Source organism: Pogoniulus pusillus, chromosome 29 (genome assembly GCF_015220805.1).
Source record: "Pogoniulus pusillus isolate bPogPus1 chromosome 29, bPogPus1.pri, whole genome shotgun sequence".
Taxonomy (NCBI): Eukaryota; Metazoa; Chordata; class Aves; order Piciformes; family Lybiidae; genus Pogoniulus; species Pogoniulus pusillus.
The window spans coordinates 18,899,965-18,916,094 of record NC_087292.1 but is presented as its reverse complement, the minus strand read 5'-3'; the positions used below and the strand labels follow the sequence as shown (position 1 = coordinate 18,916,094).

Genomic DNA, 16,130 nt, shown 5'->3' with positions numbered 1-16,130 from the left:
ACATGCCGCACCCCAAGGAAGGCAGTGCTTCCACTTGGGCAGTTTTGAGAAGACCTGGAATAGGGCAGGGCTGAGTGAGACCTGTAGCCACAGTGCAGCTCCGCTAGCCGTGCTGTTCCCCGTGCTGTTCTGGCTGCGGAAGACACATCCAGCAGGTAACGTTGTCTGGGCAGGCGTTCCCACACCTGCCTCAGTTTTCCCATCCCGCTGCCGGCCCCGGCTCTGCCTACTCAGGGCAATCCACCTGCCTGGTATTGAAGCTGTACTGACCCGCCAGCCAATGCTGCCAAAACCGAATCCCTTGTCTTGTGGTCCCAGCGGGCTTTCTCCAGGGTTCGGGGTGGGCGTCCCCGGAACTCGGGGTGGGCTTTCCGCTGGCCATCTCTCCCTGGGAGTCTCCGGGCATCCCCAGACCCGAAGCTCGGGAAGCGAGCTCAAAGGGGACCGCGCTGCTTCGGCCCCCTCATGCCGCCGAGGCGACAGTGGCAGAAGCGGCCGGGAATCTGGACCTGGGTAGCGGCTTCGCCTCCCCGTTCCCGCCCCGCGCTTCCGTGTGGGCCGGAGGGCGGCACTCCCGGAAAGAGGGGCAGCGGGCGGCATCCCCTTCGCCTCTGGCCCCGCGGAGCTTTTGCCGCCGCCAGCCTCGTAGGGCTCCGCGGCTCCGCGCCGGGCGCGCAAGCTGCGATGGGGGCGGTGCCGCGGCAGGTGAGCAGAGGCACGGGGCCGGGCTCCGGTACCCAGGGTGCGGCAAGCACCGGCATCGCGAAGTCCCAGACCACTTGGCACCCCAGGGAGAGATGCGGAGCCTGGGCATCGGCATCCCCGGATACTGCAGGCACCGACATCGCGGGCACTTGAGGCACTGGCATCTCGGGTCGCGGCGAGGACCGTGAAATCAGCAGACGGGGGAAAACTAGACACCCCGAGAAGCCGGATTACCAGTGTTCCCGAGCATTTCAGGGATCAGCTCCCTGGGCCGCGGCAGGCGCCGGGGACACTGGCATTACGGGTTGAGAGGGCAGAGACAGCAGCGGCATGCGGGGGTGAGGATGGATGCGGGCAGCGGCACACCGGCATGAGCGGGAAGTGAGGCATCGACATCCTGGAATGCGCGGGGAGCCGCCGTGACAGCACCCACATCCCGGGCCGCTGCTGGCACTTGGGCCACAGGGATGCCCCTGTGCATTCCTCCGCAGGTGGGTGTAGGACGGCGCCTCTCCCTGCAGCCTTTCTCCCTCGGGGGCTGCATTTCCTCCTCCCCAGGGAACGGGGAAGGGTTTGGGGGTCCCTTCAAGAGAGCCGAGCATACACTGCCTGGGGGCTGTGAGCGGGGACTGGCACAAGGCATCTGCAGCAGGCACTGGGCTGCCCACAGGCAGCAGAAAGCCGAGCTACTGGTAATCCCCACTCCTGCCTTCCGGGACCAGCTGGGAGTTCCCTCCGTCATCCACATTCCCAGTACTGGGCATTTGGACGGCATCAGCGTACAGCAGCAGCTTGTGCTCTGCCTGTGGGAGCATCCAGCAGTGGGAATCCTCCTCCATGCTCCCCCCTGCCAGTCTGCCACCGCCCTCCTTCCCCCCACTGTCAAGGAAAGGGCTTGGTTCTACGCACCTTCAGGTGGATGGGGACAGGGACGCTCCACAATGGGGGGCAAGGCTCTGCAGGGGCATTTTTGGATGACTAGAAAGTGGGTGTTCTCTCAATCCTGCGCCGGGACATCATCCTGCAGGTCAGCCAGTCTCACTGCCCCATCCAGCTACCCAAGTCCTTCCCCATCCCCATGGGATCCAGTGTGGGACTTCTCCAGAGGTTTGTAGCCACAAGCTCTGCGCCCCTGGGACGTGCAGAGTGGCAAGCCTGGGGTGACAGGGCATTCGGGACTAGGCTACATGCAAAGAATAAGTGTTTCCTCCTCTACGTGTTTCTTATGGCTCCTTTGAGACAAGCCACACGACTCGTTACTGGGAAGCTTCGCTGAGCTGTAAGTACAGGGCTTTTTATTCAGACTTAATTTAAATCCATTGCACCTGGCTGGGAAAGCCCGTGTGCAATATTACCTACACTTGCTGCATCCTCACTTGAATGTCGATTAGCATCTTCCCACTCGAGTCCCCTCTGCCCGTTAAAACAAATGTACATAACTTCCATCTGAAAGCCTTTAAGAAAAAAACACAAAACAAACCAACAGAACGCTGTCAAAGCAAACTCGTTCACTGTTTCTTACAGATACACTTGATCTGCTTTTATGTTCTTTGTTGTCAGGAATGCATACATCGGAGATTCCTTTCTTTCTCCACAAGAGACATATTCATTTGGATGCCGAACACCCAGCTCACACTGGGCTTGAGAATTCCGATGGCTGTCTCCTTTAGCTTACAACATAATTCAGTTTATCAGAAAGAGACTGGCTTTATCTCTCCCTTTTCTCCAGTAATTCATGGAAATTTTGAGTTAACAAAAGGAAAATTTGGAAAATTCAGAAAATCCATATTCTCTCAGACACATTGGTGTTCTCTATCTGTTGTGTCTTACAGTAAACCCCCCACCCAATCATCTTAAAGTGAGCTCTCGTTTCCCACTAGACCCCTCTGCTAATGCCAGATGGGTGCATGCTTTGATGGTCCATTGGGAACATCACACCAGATCTCAGTTCGAACTCCAGTTTCATTCTGAAGCTGAGCTCAGCTAGTCAGGAAACTGTTAGGCAGAAGTTATAGAACTACTAATTGTTGCTTTACATTCCTAGATGAAAGCCATATGTGGGCAGAAATCATTTGCTCTGTTCAGAAGCCAATATCAGAACGGAGCATCTCGGAGAGTTTGTGACCCTTTAGGGGAAGGAAGCAGGGATTTCCCTGGGGTACAGAGGTTTTCAAGGACCTGACACCCCTTTTTTATCTGAGCTGAAAGCAAGCTGGGAGCCATTTCCCTGCTGGAGCCATGCCCCATCCCAGCCCCTGAACCATCTTGTCTTTGTTTTTTTGTGACATTTGGCCTGGTCTTCTGGAGTGGAGAGAGGCTGAGGCTGCGTGTGAGATAGGCTGGATCCCACAAACCCACCCCTGTGGCCCCTGTGTGTGTCGGTAGCCTGAATGCATGAACATCCTTCTGGAAGGTACTTGGATTAGTCATACCCACCCCACAGATGGGCTATGTGATGTCTTCTCTGCAAAACCTAATCTGTCACAGAAATTCCAATTTATCCCTGAAAAGGAGTTTTTGTGCCCCTTTCCCCCCCTTGTTTTTGTCTTAAGCACTGAAAAAATCTGATCCTTCCTTTTTTCCCTCCCCTTTGAAAGGCAAGACAATTATTCCATCAAGCTTTGAGGCTTATCACAAGGGTGTTGCTTTCTCCAGACATGGAGTAAGAGGAAGCGCTGGCTCTGTGGTGCAAAGCCTGTGTCTTGAAGGAGCCCTGACTGGGCGATGCAGGGGAGTTATCAGATGCCTTTGCCAGGCTCTTTCGCATGTATCTAGCATTTGCGGCACCCACAGGCCTGCTCAGCTTAGAAACGGACCTCTGGGGCTTGTTTTTAACTGTGACTTTGGCACCTGTTCCTCTCCAGCTCTGCTCTGACCACCACATCTAGATGTGAAAATGTTCCCCAAGCCCCTCTCAGTCAGACAACCTTTTACATCATGTTTCTCAGACACCAACAGACACCTTTCCAGGCTTTGGTGTTTGCCCCATAAACCACATGAGATGAGCAACTCAGGGCTGAGGTATAATGGTGTCTGGAGCTCTCCTGGGCAGGGTGGGAACCCACCTTGTGTCAGTGACCTGGCCTTGGCCCTTGGTGACTGCTGTTGGACCAGATTGTCCTGGTCTGGTGGCACCTCAGCATCACCATGGGGGTCTTTTCCTTCAGTTTCTGCTGCCTGACTGCATCCTCTGCACCTAAAAGTTTGTAAACCTTAGTGGGTGACACATGACACAAAACATGAGGGATTTTCCCAATAAGCTGCTGGCTGATTAAAACCAGGGAGAGAAGCCTTTGGGATGGGGGACAAGCCAGTCTGGAGGTCACAAATGCCTCGGTGACCACTGGAGCAAAAGCATCAGTGGCTGCAGAAATCGAGTTGGAACCCTGAAAGTATAAGCAGAGCTCAGGAGCAAGTCATGCCTAACAGAGGGACTTTTCCAAAGCAGCTAATGTGTGGGAAGAAAGGTAAATTCTCCACCTGGAGAGAAATGCAGTGTCCCTCCTGAGGACACCCAACACCCTTACAGTGGGAGTGGGGGGACTGCATGAGTACAGGGCTGCCCCACAGCCCTGCATATTGTGATGAATGAAGTAGGTGGGGAAGTCTGATTTCAAGGTGACATAGGAAAACCTCCAACATTTCAAAGTTGTCTTTTTATTCTCAGCTTCTCCTCAAGACATTGGAAGGTGTGAGAATGCTGTTCTTTGTTCACTGATGGGACTGCTCCTCATTAAAAATGGAATTTCTACTGGATGGAGAAGCGCAGCTCCGTGAGATTGAAATTCCCTGAACACAATAGAAATAAAAACGTTGGCTTCTATTTCCCTACCAATGTAGAGATTTTTAGTTCAGCCATCAATGCTTCTGAGCCATGTTTCTGTTACGGTTCAACATTACGAAAGTAATCATTATTTTTTTACGCAGAACACCCAAGAGAAAACAAAGCAGGCAGATGAACTGTTTTGACACTTTTCCTCCACTGAAATTTGCCCTAAAACAGACACCTTCCATGAAAATACTTTGATTTTGGCAAAACTGCCTTTGCTGCTGGGAGCATTGCACCACCTGTACTTTTTGACCAGGTCTGATTAGCGGTGTAGAGAGTGGGGCCACAAAGCTCTTTGCAGAATGGTGATAGTCATTCAATGAGATTTTTTTTTCCCTTGGGACAGGCTCTTTGGGGAATAAATCCTCTCTTCAGTGACTGATTGCCTGTCCGAACAAGGAAAGCCCTATGAATGAGGTGCTGGAGGTGCAGTGAAATGCCTTCCTTAGGCCACTAGCAAAGGGAGGAACTTTGAGAGGTGAATAAAAGTAAGGAAAAGTTTCACCTGGAAAAATCATCAGCTTTTTCCTTTCCCCTTCCACAGCACTGAAGAGCAGCTGCCCAAAGCTGCTTCTCTCCCCTCCCCTCTCCTTTTTCAAAAATGTCATTGGTCAAAAGGCGAGCATCCCTCCCCTCTCAACCCTTCTCATCCCCTGGGGTGCTTCTTGTGCCCCTTCCCCCAGGAGCACCCGGATGGGAGGAGCCATGTGTCCCCTCTAGCCCGGCTGTGTCTCATCCACAGGTGGAACCAGCTCCTGCTCTGCTGATCATGGTCAACAAGACCTTAACTTACTGGGGTCCCAGCTTTGAGGAGGATGTGATCAACATCAATGTGGGGGGTCTGAGAAGGCGTCTCAGCTCCAGCGCCCTCTCCAAGTTCCCTGACACCCGCCTAGGACGCCTGCTCTCCTGTGACTCTGAAGAGTCCATCCTGCAGCTCTGCGATGACTACGATGTGAGCGCCAGGGAGTTCTACTTTGACCGGAACCCTGGCTTCTTCCTCTACGTGCTCCACTTCTACCAGACAGGGAAGTTGCATGTCATGGAGGAGCTCTGTGTCTTCTCCTTCTGCCAGGAGATCGAGTACTGGGGCATCAACGAGTTCTTCCTGGACTCCTGCTGCAGCTACCGCTACCACGAGCGCAAACTGGAGAGCCGGCATCATGACTGGGATGAGGAGAGCGAGGTCAGCAGTGTGGACACATCCCCTGATGAGATCTCTGACATCAACCATGACCTGTTGCGCTACAGGACGCTGCGCTGCGGCAACGTGCGCAAGCGCCTCTGGCTCACCATGGAGAACCCTGGCTACTCCATCCCAAGCAAAATCTTCAGCTTTGTGTCCATCAGTGTGGTGCTGGTTTCCATTGCCACCATGTGCATCCACAGCATGCCCGAGTACCAGCAGGTGGATGAGAATGGCAGTGTGCTTGATGAACCCATCCTGCACAAGCTGGAGTATTTCTGCATCTCCTGGTTCACCTTCGAAGTGTCTTCCCGTCTCCTGCTTTCTCCCAACCCCAGGAAGTTCTTCAAGCACCCACTGAACCTGATTGACATTGTCTCAGTGTTGCCCTTCTACTTCACTCTCATGGTGGACTTGACCATGGGTAATGACTCGGAGTTGGGCAACCTTGGCAAGGTCGTGCAGGTGTTTCGGCTCATGAGGATATTCCGGGTGCTGAAGCTGGCTCGGCACTCCACTGGACTGAGGTCTCTGGGGGCCACCTTGAAGGTAAGCTGGCTATCTCCTTATCTCCTCTTAGTCTCTGGGTGGGAAGAAGACATTTGGCACAGCTGAGAAATGTGGACATGCCCATTCTTAGTGAGCTGCCATCTCAGAATGATGTCTGTCAGGCTTGCTTTAGGTGGTGGGCTGGGCTGTGGGTTTGTATGTCTGCTAAAGCAAGCGTGAGGAGCACTCGCATGAGTCCTCTTTGCACACACACTTGGATGAAATAGCAGTTAACCCCATTTCTTGCAAACTTTGCTTCATGTGGAACTGGTTCTTCCAGGTGCTTCCATCCCTTCACTAGCATTGTGTGCAAGTGGTGTTGCAACAAACTCAGCCATGCATAGATGGATGGTGGCATCCCACCAGAAGTATATCAGTGCCTAGCTGAGCTGAAAACACCTTGCTGAGCAAGGACTGGGCCAGTCAGCAGCTGCTGGGTGTGCCAGCACCAGAGCGTGCTGCTTGGAGCTGCTCCTGTTCCCAGTCTGGAAGAAGAGGGAACCTCCTAAGGGCATGCTGCCAGCTGGCCATAGGCCAGCATCCAACCCTTGGTGCTTGCCCATCTAGGAAGATGTAGAGATCCTGGTTGAGTTGACACTTGGATGCTCCAGGATATGATGAGGTTTGGACTGGCACATGGTTATCAATGGGTGGAGCATAGCAGCAACAGAAAACAGGACTCAGTCCAAGGCAGGATCCATGCCCCTAGTAGAGTCTGAGTGGCCACCAGCTGCAGGGCTGGGGAGAGCTGGCCCTGGGATCATGAGGTCCTCAGGCGGAAGAGATGGATGAGAATATGCTGAGAAAGTGAAGGAGCAGGATCCATGCTGAGGGTGGTACTTCTGCAGCTTTGGTGAGAGAAGGTCCTCATCCTCCATAGTGTGCCCTAAGGCTGCATTGCTCCAGACACTCTCTGCAGCACTCCCAGCCTCCGTGGACAGACCAAGAGCAGTTGTGACAAGAGTCAAAACATGAAGCTATCATGAATTCTCATCAAGTGCTGCAGCCCAGGCCTCCACTGCTGCATCTCAACTGTGTTCTATGGACCTACCATGGTGCCCTGTATGGTGCGCTGTTCTGCCATACTATTCCTCTGTCCCCACTGTGCTCAATGACGTGCCCAAATCTCTCCTTTCCTCTCAGAGAAAATCCAGACAGATGTGGAGGGTAGTTAAAGTCAGTCTTTGTTTCTGATTTATGATGACCACAAGAGAAATCTAAAAAGTCAAACCTCAAGCCTGCCAAGACACAGAGTGGCACATGCTGCCAATGCCCCATCGCACATGGACCTTGTGCTAGACATAAAAACCCTTCTGGCAACCTCAAAGCCTGCTGAAAATAGGCTCCAGGGAGCATTGTTTGAAATGAAAATACCTTAAGTCCTACCTGCATCTTACTTCTGAATGCTCACCTTAAGAGTGCAATTAGGAAGTGGCAGACTCATGTAACACTGTGTGTGAAACTGAAATACAACTGTCCATGTGAGAAGGCTCCCTGAACCTTGCCTGGGCTTTGAGCCTGAACAACATGTTGCAGCAGAGCAGTGACTGATAGGTTCACCTGCATCTCATGAAGCAGCAAATGAGGTCCAGGGAGCCAGCAGCACTCCAGCTCCAGCCTCTCTGAGCTGCTGATTCACCCAGTGAGCTGCTGGAAGATGCCACTTCCTGAGAACTCTGGACCCAGCTGGAAATGGGGATATGTGGAGACACAGATGTGAAGCAGCAGCCTGGCCTCATGATTTACTGGGCACAGAAACTACAACTTCTCGTTAATCACAATTTACTTCCTGTTGCAGGAGCACAAGGCAGTGTCAGAGGAGTAAAAGCTGTGGACATCTGGGAAACCGGAGTGAGGAACTGCTCCCTGCCACCAAAGTGTCAGCAGAGGGGTTTCTGCATTTGCACCTCATAAACTTTGTGCAGTCTTCAGATGGCATGGGCCTGATCCAGGGTCTAATTAATTCGAGGGTAGGCTTCCCACATGCCCCTGCTCCTCCTCTCTGCTCTGTGTGCCTTTGCCCTGACTGCTGGTGCAGCTTCCTGGGCATGGGAATGGGGCTGGGCTCCCACTGACAGTCAAGAGGTGTGAGTCACTGAGTAATTCAGGCATCTGCAGGAATATGTCCCCTAAGGGGCCTAAATACAAAGATAAGTTGGAAGAGCCAGAGATGCAGGTCCCCAGGCAGCAGATACACCACCTTTCTGTTGCCACCGTGGGCTGTTTCATACTGGGTCCCCACACTGGTAGCTCTGGCCAGGGTCAAACCAGGCTCTTGCACTACATTTATCTTCTGCTGTACTGGAGGAAAGGTGTACACCCAGTGTGACAAGGAGCCCACACATGGCCCATGGCTGTCCCAAAGGCAGGCAGCCTTTCTGCCAGGTCAGGAGCCCGTAAAGGCTGCTGCTGAGTTGGCTGTTTCCCTGGAGCCTTTTATTATCCAGCATCACCTCCCCTGAGGTTGTCTGCTTGCTAAAATTGCATCTCCACCTGAACCATGGCTAAAACTGCATCTTCACCTGAACCCCAGCTAAGCTGCATTGCACCCAAACCCCAGCTGCAGCTGTCTGCCCCTGGATCAATGAGCAAACTACACATTCTGAGGACAAATAGCTGCAAAGAGGTGGCAGCCAGTGCCTGAGAATCACATGGCAGATTCCTGGAGCGCCCCCTGCACCACAAGCCCTAACCCTCTTGGTGTATCAAAGCAATAGGAGCTATCAAGTTTCCTGATGTCCCTCTCATCTTCCCCCTCTAACACAACCCAGGGCCATGATCCATACTCTTTAGAAATGGAGAGAGCTTTGGGGTTCTGCTGCTCCCCAGCTGCGACATATAAATGTGCTGCTAAGATCCAGGCAGGAGCAAGCCTTTCGAGGCCAGGTGATACGTCCTTGAAACCTAGTGGCTGAGAGCTGTTTGTCCTTCTCAAGGAGATGCTATAAGGTATTTGCAGGTGATGGTGGAGGAGTCATTTGTTTCCCCTTGGCATTGTTGGCATTATCTGAGCAGCTTATGCCAGCAGTCTAAGCAAAATAGTCTTGCTCTTTGCCATGAATCCACCTTCTTTATGCTTTGTGTTGACCATGGAAGCACTTTTCCCACAGCTTCTGCTGTTTGCTTTGCTCACATATTTTATGTAGTCGTTATGAGGTCTCAAATAATACTTTCTCTGCCTGATAGGAGACCAGAGCTCTTTCTGCAAGCTGCAGATCTGTGGCAGAAACATCCAAGAGACTCACTTGTGACATCCAAAATGAGTAGATTAGCCATGCTATGAGGAGGGAAGTGGCTTTGGCACTGGTTATGGATAGCTTAGTCCTGCCAGGGACAAGGGGATCTGTGGTCCCCTCGCAGTCTGTGAAGCTTTAGGGGCAGGCTGTGGTGGAGGTTTCTGTCCCCACTCCCTGCAGGGCTCTTGGCTCAAATCTTGCCAGCTGCAGGGTGGGAGCTGGCTGCCAGCAAGACCAGCACTGACTCAGTTCTGGCCCATGGCAATTTGCCTGGTCCCAGCTTGTCCTCTGGCAGTCACAGAATCACAGAAGGTTAGGAGCTGAAAGATCATCCAGTCCAACCCTCATGCCAGAGCAGGATCCCCTATACCAGATCACACAGGAACGCATTCAAGCGGTCCCCTTTCTGTTGCCACTTACTGCCTTGTCCCCAGCTGCCTGGGGACAGCCATCACTCTGGCTCTTGGTACAGGTTTATACTTTGCTCAAAAATGCAGAATATCCAAAGAAACATTGAAACAAAAATCATGGAATTGTAGAGTGGTTTGGCTGGAAAGGACCTGGAAGATCACCTCATTCCAAGCTCCCTGCCATGGGAAGGGACACCTTCCTCTAGACCAGCTTGCACACAGCTTCATCCAACCTGGCTTTGAACACTTCCAGGGAGTGGACATCCACAACCTCCCTGGACAACTTGCAATGTCTTGGTTTGAAACCAGAGCGATAGTGGCTTCTTTGCAGAGTTTTGCACATCTCTGCCATCAGTTTGTCCCCTCAGGCCTTGCAGCTCCACATGGGAGGCTAGGTGTCCCATGGCCCCATTCTTGCAAGCATTCTCAGACCCTTCAGGCTTGGGCTCATGGTGTCAGGGTGTGCAGCACCCTGTGGAGATAGGTGCTAAGACCAGCTCACACTGATGCTGGGTGGATCCCTGGGCTAACCTGATGACCAGGGCTGCTCGGTTTCATGGCAGCTGTGAGGTTCACTTCAAGTCTCCCATGGAGAAGCAGAAAAACCTGAAGGGAAATGTTGTTCTCTCAGAAACAGTTGTTTCTGTAAGAAAACTTGCTGCTGCATGTGGACAAAGGGTCAAATGAGTGCTGCGACTGTGAATGGTGATGGCACATTGGAGGGATCAGGTACCCGGAGGGATCAGGTTTTGGGGGTCCCCAGCAGTTGGGGAGCCCAGAGCTGAGCCTGCAGCAGAGGCACATCACCAGTCAAGAGAAGATGCAAATCTCTTCACTTCGAAGCTGCCTATTAGGTGGTTTCTGGAGACTTGCCAAGATAAAAGGAAAATGTGTCAGAATATGGTTAGCTGTGGTCAGGTGGGAGCAAGGGCTGGTGGCAGAGGACGAGCCTCAGCCTAGGAATCCTGGCTAGAAGCACAAGGTCCACCTTTCTGCATGACACTGTCTCCTCCCCACTGGCTGGTGGAGGGCAGCAGGTGGCTGCAGGTGCCAAGGCTGATTTCCCAGGGTGGGTCACTCATGCACCCTGCAACCTGTCTCAGGCCTGCCCTGCAGCAGGACATCCCACAGCAGAGGTGGAGAGAAGTACTGAAATCCTGATGGAGACATGTGGGCAGGCTGTGTGCACGGCTGCACTCACACTGTAGGATCCCAGTGGGAGGGGTGGGGTGCCCCTGTTAACCACTGCTCTGCTTTGCCTTCCAGCACAGCTACCGGGAGGTGGGAATCCTGCTGCTCTACCTGGCCGTGGGGGTCTCTGTCTTCTCCGGTGTGGCCTACACTGCTGAGAAGGAGGAAGACGTTGGCTTTGACACCATCCCAGCATGCTGGTGGTGGGGCACGGTCAGCATGACCACAGTGGGCTACGGTGATGTGGTGCCTGTCACCGTGGCAGGCAAGCTGGCTGCCTCGGGCTGCATCCTGGGGGGCATTCTTGTTGTGGCACTGCCTATCACCATCATCTTCAACAAGTTCTCTCACTTCTACCGCAAGCAGAAGGCACTGGAGGCAGCTGTGAGGAACAGTGGAAAGAAAATCCCCAAGGATGTGGAGAGCACCTGCAGCCAGGACCGAGACTCAGAGACTCTAAGTGAGACCTCCCTGGGCAGAGGCAGTCCTGACTACCGTGGTATGACTCCCGATGCCCACCTCACACCCTGACCCCATGGCACCGGGGCACACATAGAACTCACGTTCTCACTGAGGGCATGACTGTGGCAACAAGACATGGTGAGGGAGCCAGGCTCTCCCTGTCTCACACAGCATCTGGCATCAATCCCCCAGTGAAGAACAGGAGGGTTTGGAGGAGCCACCCAACGGGTGCCAGCTGCTACCAGCCCCTGGGAAGCAGCATCTGGGTATTACTAGATGTGTCTCAGCCTTCACCCAGTGAAGCCTTGGTCCTCTGTGGCTGCAGAGGCTGCAGCACTGGATGTACCCCTGCAGAAAAGGAGTAAGACAAAGAAGTGGAAGTGACCCCTGACCAGGCATTGCTCTGGCTGTGTGGAGGGGACTTTGTTCTGAGATTGTGTGTTGTCCAGGGTGAGACTGAATAGCTTAAGAGTGAGGCAGCTCCTCATCAGGATGGCTGCCCTCGCAGGTTCTGTGCCAGGTTGGTATCAACTCCAGCCCCAACCTCATCCTATCCACAGCTAGAAACAGCCTCCAAAGGCTCAGCTGCCCCACTGGCTATGGGGAGAAAGTGAGTTGGAAATGAATCTTTATGGGAAGGGAAGTATTGTCCAGCTCAGGGTGAGTCCCACTGCCACCAGCCCCTGCAATGGGATCAACTGGACCTCAGCTTTCACTGCAGCTGGGTTTTAGCTGATGTCCTGCCCTGGCACTACCTAGAGCCCCCAGGGATCATGAGCTGTGCTGGGAGCACGGCACAGCTGGAAACACTGTCGATGAAGTGGGTACATCAGGCAGGGATGATCAGGCAAATGGATGCTGTCCTCTGAGGCAGGAGCAGCCAGGGAGGATCAGGCTTGGGGAGGACTCAGAGGGCCACCCTGGTGGGGCTCTTCCCCCAAGCCCTTTGGTCCATGGGGCATTTGTTTTGGAGGAGCAGCTGCTCTCTGTGCCTGCTGGTATCCAGCCTCCTGGGCAGAGAGGGGACAAAGTCCCTGCAAAGGGCCACCAGGGAGCAGACATGAGGGGACAAGGGATAATTCTGGACACGGAGAAGCTGTCTCTGCCATTACTGTATGCATGTGATTCTCACTGTAGGAACAGCTGCCAGGCAGGGGCTGTTGCAGCTCTCAGTGGGGTGGAGGCGATGACCAAAACCATCTGGGTTTGAGCTGGTCCCCATCACAACTTCCACAACTGCTGTCCTGCCTCTCCTTGCCTTGGGACCAGACTGTATGGAGGGGGTGCCACTGCCCCAAGCATCCCCTCTGTACCTGCAGGGAGCTGAGTTCCCTTGGTACCAATGAACTGCTCTTCCCTTTGCAGGGAAGGAGCACCCAAGCACCCTCATGTCCACAGACCAGCTGGGCCAAGAGGAGCTCACACTGCTCCTCATCACCGCCACCATCTGAGTGCCTCAGAGCTGGGCAGGGAGGTGTACTCAAAGCCCCCAGTCCTTTTCCTGCCTGGATCCCCTTGCCCGGTTAAGCATGTTCAGGACTGCTTCCAGCACAGCATTAATTCTCTGCAGAGTCTTACCTTGTCCTCCCCCATTCTCTGTTTGGCAGTTGTGCAGCTCCTTCGTGCACAGAAGAATACACCCAGCAATGCATTAGCAGGGGAAGTATGCCCCCTGCAATCATTCAATCAGCTAAAAAAATCTGTTGATGGCTGCAGGATGGCTTCAGGCACCTGGATCTTGGTGTCTGTCACCATTTGTCCTGGACAGCTTTCATCACAGCTGCAGCTGCCAGTGCTGGCTCTGCCTGTGGTAATCCTGGGAAAGAAAGGACAGGTCCAGTCTATCTGAAGCCCAGTGGGACTCAGGGAGAGGCCCCCAAGGAACAGTGCTGTGGGATGGCAGGGGGGTGTGTGTGTGTGTGTTCATGATCCTGGCATGACCAAGTCTTCCAGTATTGACAGTTTGTGCTTTGCTCTGTGTTCAGGCTCACTGTGAGCTGGGACAAGTGAGCTCCATCTCCTGATCCAATCAGCGCCTGCTGCACTGTTACTTGAATGAAAGGGAGGAGTTCTCCCTTCTGTCCGTGAATACTCCAGTAGCAAGATGTGAAGCCTGAATTACATGTACTAATTAAAAGGCATTATGCAAATAATTTAAAAAGCATGTAAATTAGTTTTCTATCTATGCATGGGATGCATACTGTATATTTTATTAAAGACTGAAGTGACCTGCTCTGGAGGCTGCTTTTGTGTTCTTGTTCTCCTGCAGTGTTTCATCTGAGCTGGAGCTGAGTCAGGGGATATAAGCAGCTCCCGGGGAGCAGGAGCAGCTGGACTGCTCGTGCAGTAACTGCAGGTCACGGAATTGAATTGCTTGGGTTGGAAAAGGCTAGAAAGATCACCGAGTCCAACCATGAACTCAGCTCTTGCAGGCCACCACTAAACCATGTCCTGCAGCACTGTATCTATATGGCTTTTAAATCCCTCCAGGGATGGGGACCTGGGCAGCCCTTCTAGAGCTTGACAACCATTCTAGGGAAGAAATTTTTCCTAGTGTCCAACCTAAACCTCCCTAGTGCAACTTGAAGACATTTCCTCTTGCCCTATGGCTTGTTCCTTGGGAGAATGGACCAACCGCCACTTGTCTCTGACCTCCTTTCAGGGAATTGTAGAGAGTGAGAAGTTCTCCCTTCAGCCTCCTTTTCTCCAGGTCCCTCAGCTGCTCCTCACCAGCCATGTTCTTCAGACCCTTCACCATCTTTGTTGCCCTTCTCTGGACATGCTCCAGCCCCTCAATGCCCTTCTCAGAGTGAGAGGCCCAAAACTGAACCCAGGATTCAAGATGTGGCCTCATCAGTGCGGAGTACAGGGGGATGATGTCTGCCCTGGTCCTGCTGGCCAAGCTATTGCTGATCCAGGCCAGGATAGTGTTGGCCTTCCTGACCACCAAGGCACATGATGTCTCATTGTCAGTTTGCTGTCAGCCAACACCCCTAGGTCCTTTTCTGCTTGACAGGTTTGCAGCATCATCCAAGATGGAGCATTTCAGATCCTGCTCACTGCAGGGGGGGTTGGACCTCTAGAGGTTCCTTCCAAACCAGTGCATTCTATGATTCCATGACACTTGTGCATGTTCCCTTGATGGTTTCCCAGCCATCTTATTCTCAGTTGTGCTGTTAGAATGGCAGAGGATCGGTGTCTGGGACTAGGAGGGAACACAGCCCACTGTAGCTCTGGAGCCCCAGGAGGAGCCGTTCCATCTGACTGACAGCTGCATTCTTTCCTGCTGCTTCCATTAGCTCCACATATTAAAGCCAGGAGGGCCAACGCCCATCCAAACAAACTCAGGCCAGTTTGTGCAAGATATCAGCTGGTTGAATACCACAGCTGTGCTTAAATACCATATTCTGGCATGGAAGATGTCCCCTTGGCTTTAGTGGTCCTAATCACACCTAACTTCTGCTGCTTTCCGTGCAAGGTTATCCAGTCCAACCCTCTCTGCAGTCAGCAGGGACATCTGACACCAGAGCAGGTTGCTCAGTGCCCCAAACAACCTGACCTGGAGCAGCTCCAGGATGGGGCATCTACCAGCTCTCTGGGCAACCTGGGACAGGGTCTCACCATCCTTACTGTAAAAAATGTCTGTCTTCTATATTGGCTATCATCAGAAGATGAGAGCTATCATTAATGAAACTACATTAACACAGGCTGCCACTGGCCAACACTGCTTGTAGACTGAGAAGTTCCCAAGCTCCTTGGGAGGTCTAGAAGAGCCCTACAGATAGCACTGCACAGCTTTGGGATGCCTAAGGAAATGCCTTTGCACAGGCAGAGGGTGGTAAGCCCCTAGATAGCAGCTGAGCATGTAAGGAGCAGCATCCCTGGCTGAGTTGAGCAAGTCAGTTTTCCTCCCAAGGAGGAGATCTCCCACCAGTGTCCAGATACTTCAAGGAGCTGGGCATGCTTTTTTGGGTGTTGACTCCACTATGTTTCATGGGGTGCTTCATGCTGCCTAGGTTTTATCCTAAAAGGCTGAACCAGCTCCTCATGCTGGAAGTGGCCTCTCTGACGCTGTGGAATGAGGTAACTCTAGGCTCCTTGTCTGCAGGGGCTGGCTGGGGAGGGGAAGCCTTCCTGCTGCTCTGCCTGTGCCAAGTGCAGTTTCCTGATAGATGTGACAGGAGGGCAGGGTTAAAAATAAAGCTCAACCTTCATTCCTCTTATTAAAGAATTTTTCCATTTAGAAAAATTAAATCCACCTGCTGCTCATCTTCCCCAAAAGCTCCCCTAGCTTGGGGGTTAAAAGCAAGGCAGAACTCCCAGTCAAGGGGCTGGTGCCACAGAGCTCCGGGCTTGGGTTTGGGAAAGCCATGAAAGACACGTTCCCCTTTTAGCTTCCTGCTCTCTGTGAAGACATTAGGATTTGCATGGCTGTGAGTAACTGCACCAAGCAAATCCTCCCACTGCAGGCTGAGCTAGCAGAGCTTGTGTTCTGCAGAGCACAGAAGAGCTGGGTGGAGGAAGGTGCCCAGCATCAGGGGAGTGGGTGAGGGCAGCCCACG

General features: G+C 53.0%; 1 protein-coding gene across 2 annotated transcripts; it reads left to right on the top strand.

Annotated features, from left to right (window-relative positions):
* The first annotated feature begins 665 nt into the window (after positions 1-665).
* On the top strand, positions 666-13,807 carry KCNS1 (potassium voltage-gated channel modifier subfamily S member 1). Of its 2 annotated transcripts, none has more exons than XM_064167539.1 (3): positions 666-705; positions 5,277-6,269; positions 11,182-13,807. In XM_064167539.1, the coding sequence occupies exons 1-3, from the start codon at positions 685-687 to the stop codon at positions 11,635-11,637; spliced, it is 1,470 nt and encodes a 489-aa protein (XP_064023609.1). In that variant the 5' UTR covers positions 666-684; the 3' UTR covers positions 11,638-13,807. The 2 variants fall into 2 exon arrangements, with proteins under 2 accessions (XP_064023609.1, XP_064023608.1); XM_064167538.1 differs by lacking the exon at positions 666-705 and adding an exon at positions 864-1,196.
* Positions 13,808-16,130: the final 2,323 nt, after the last annotated feature.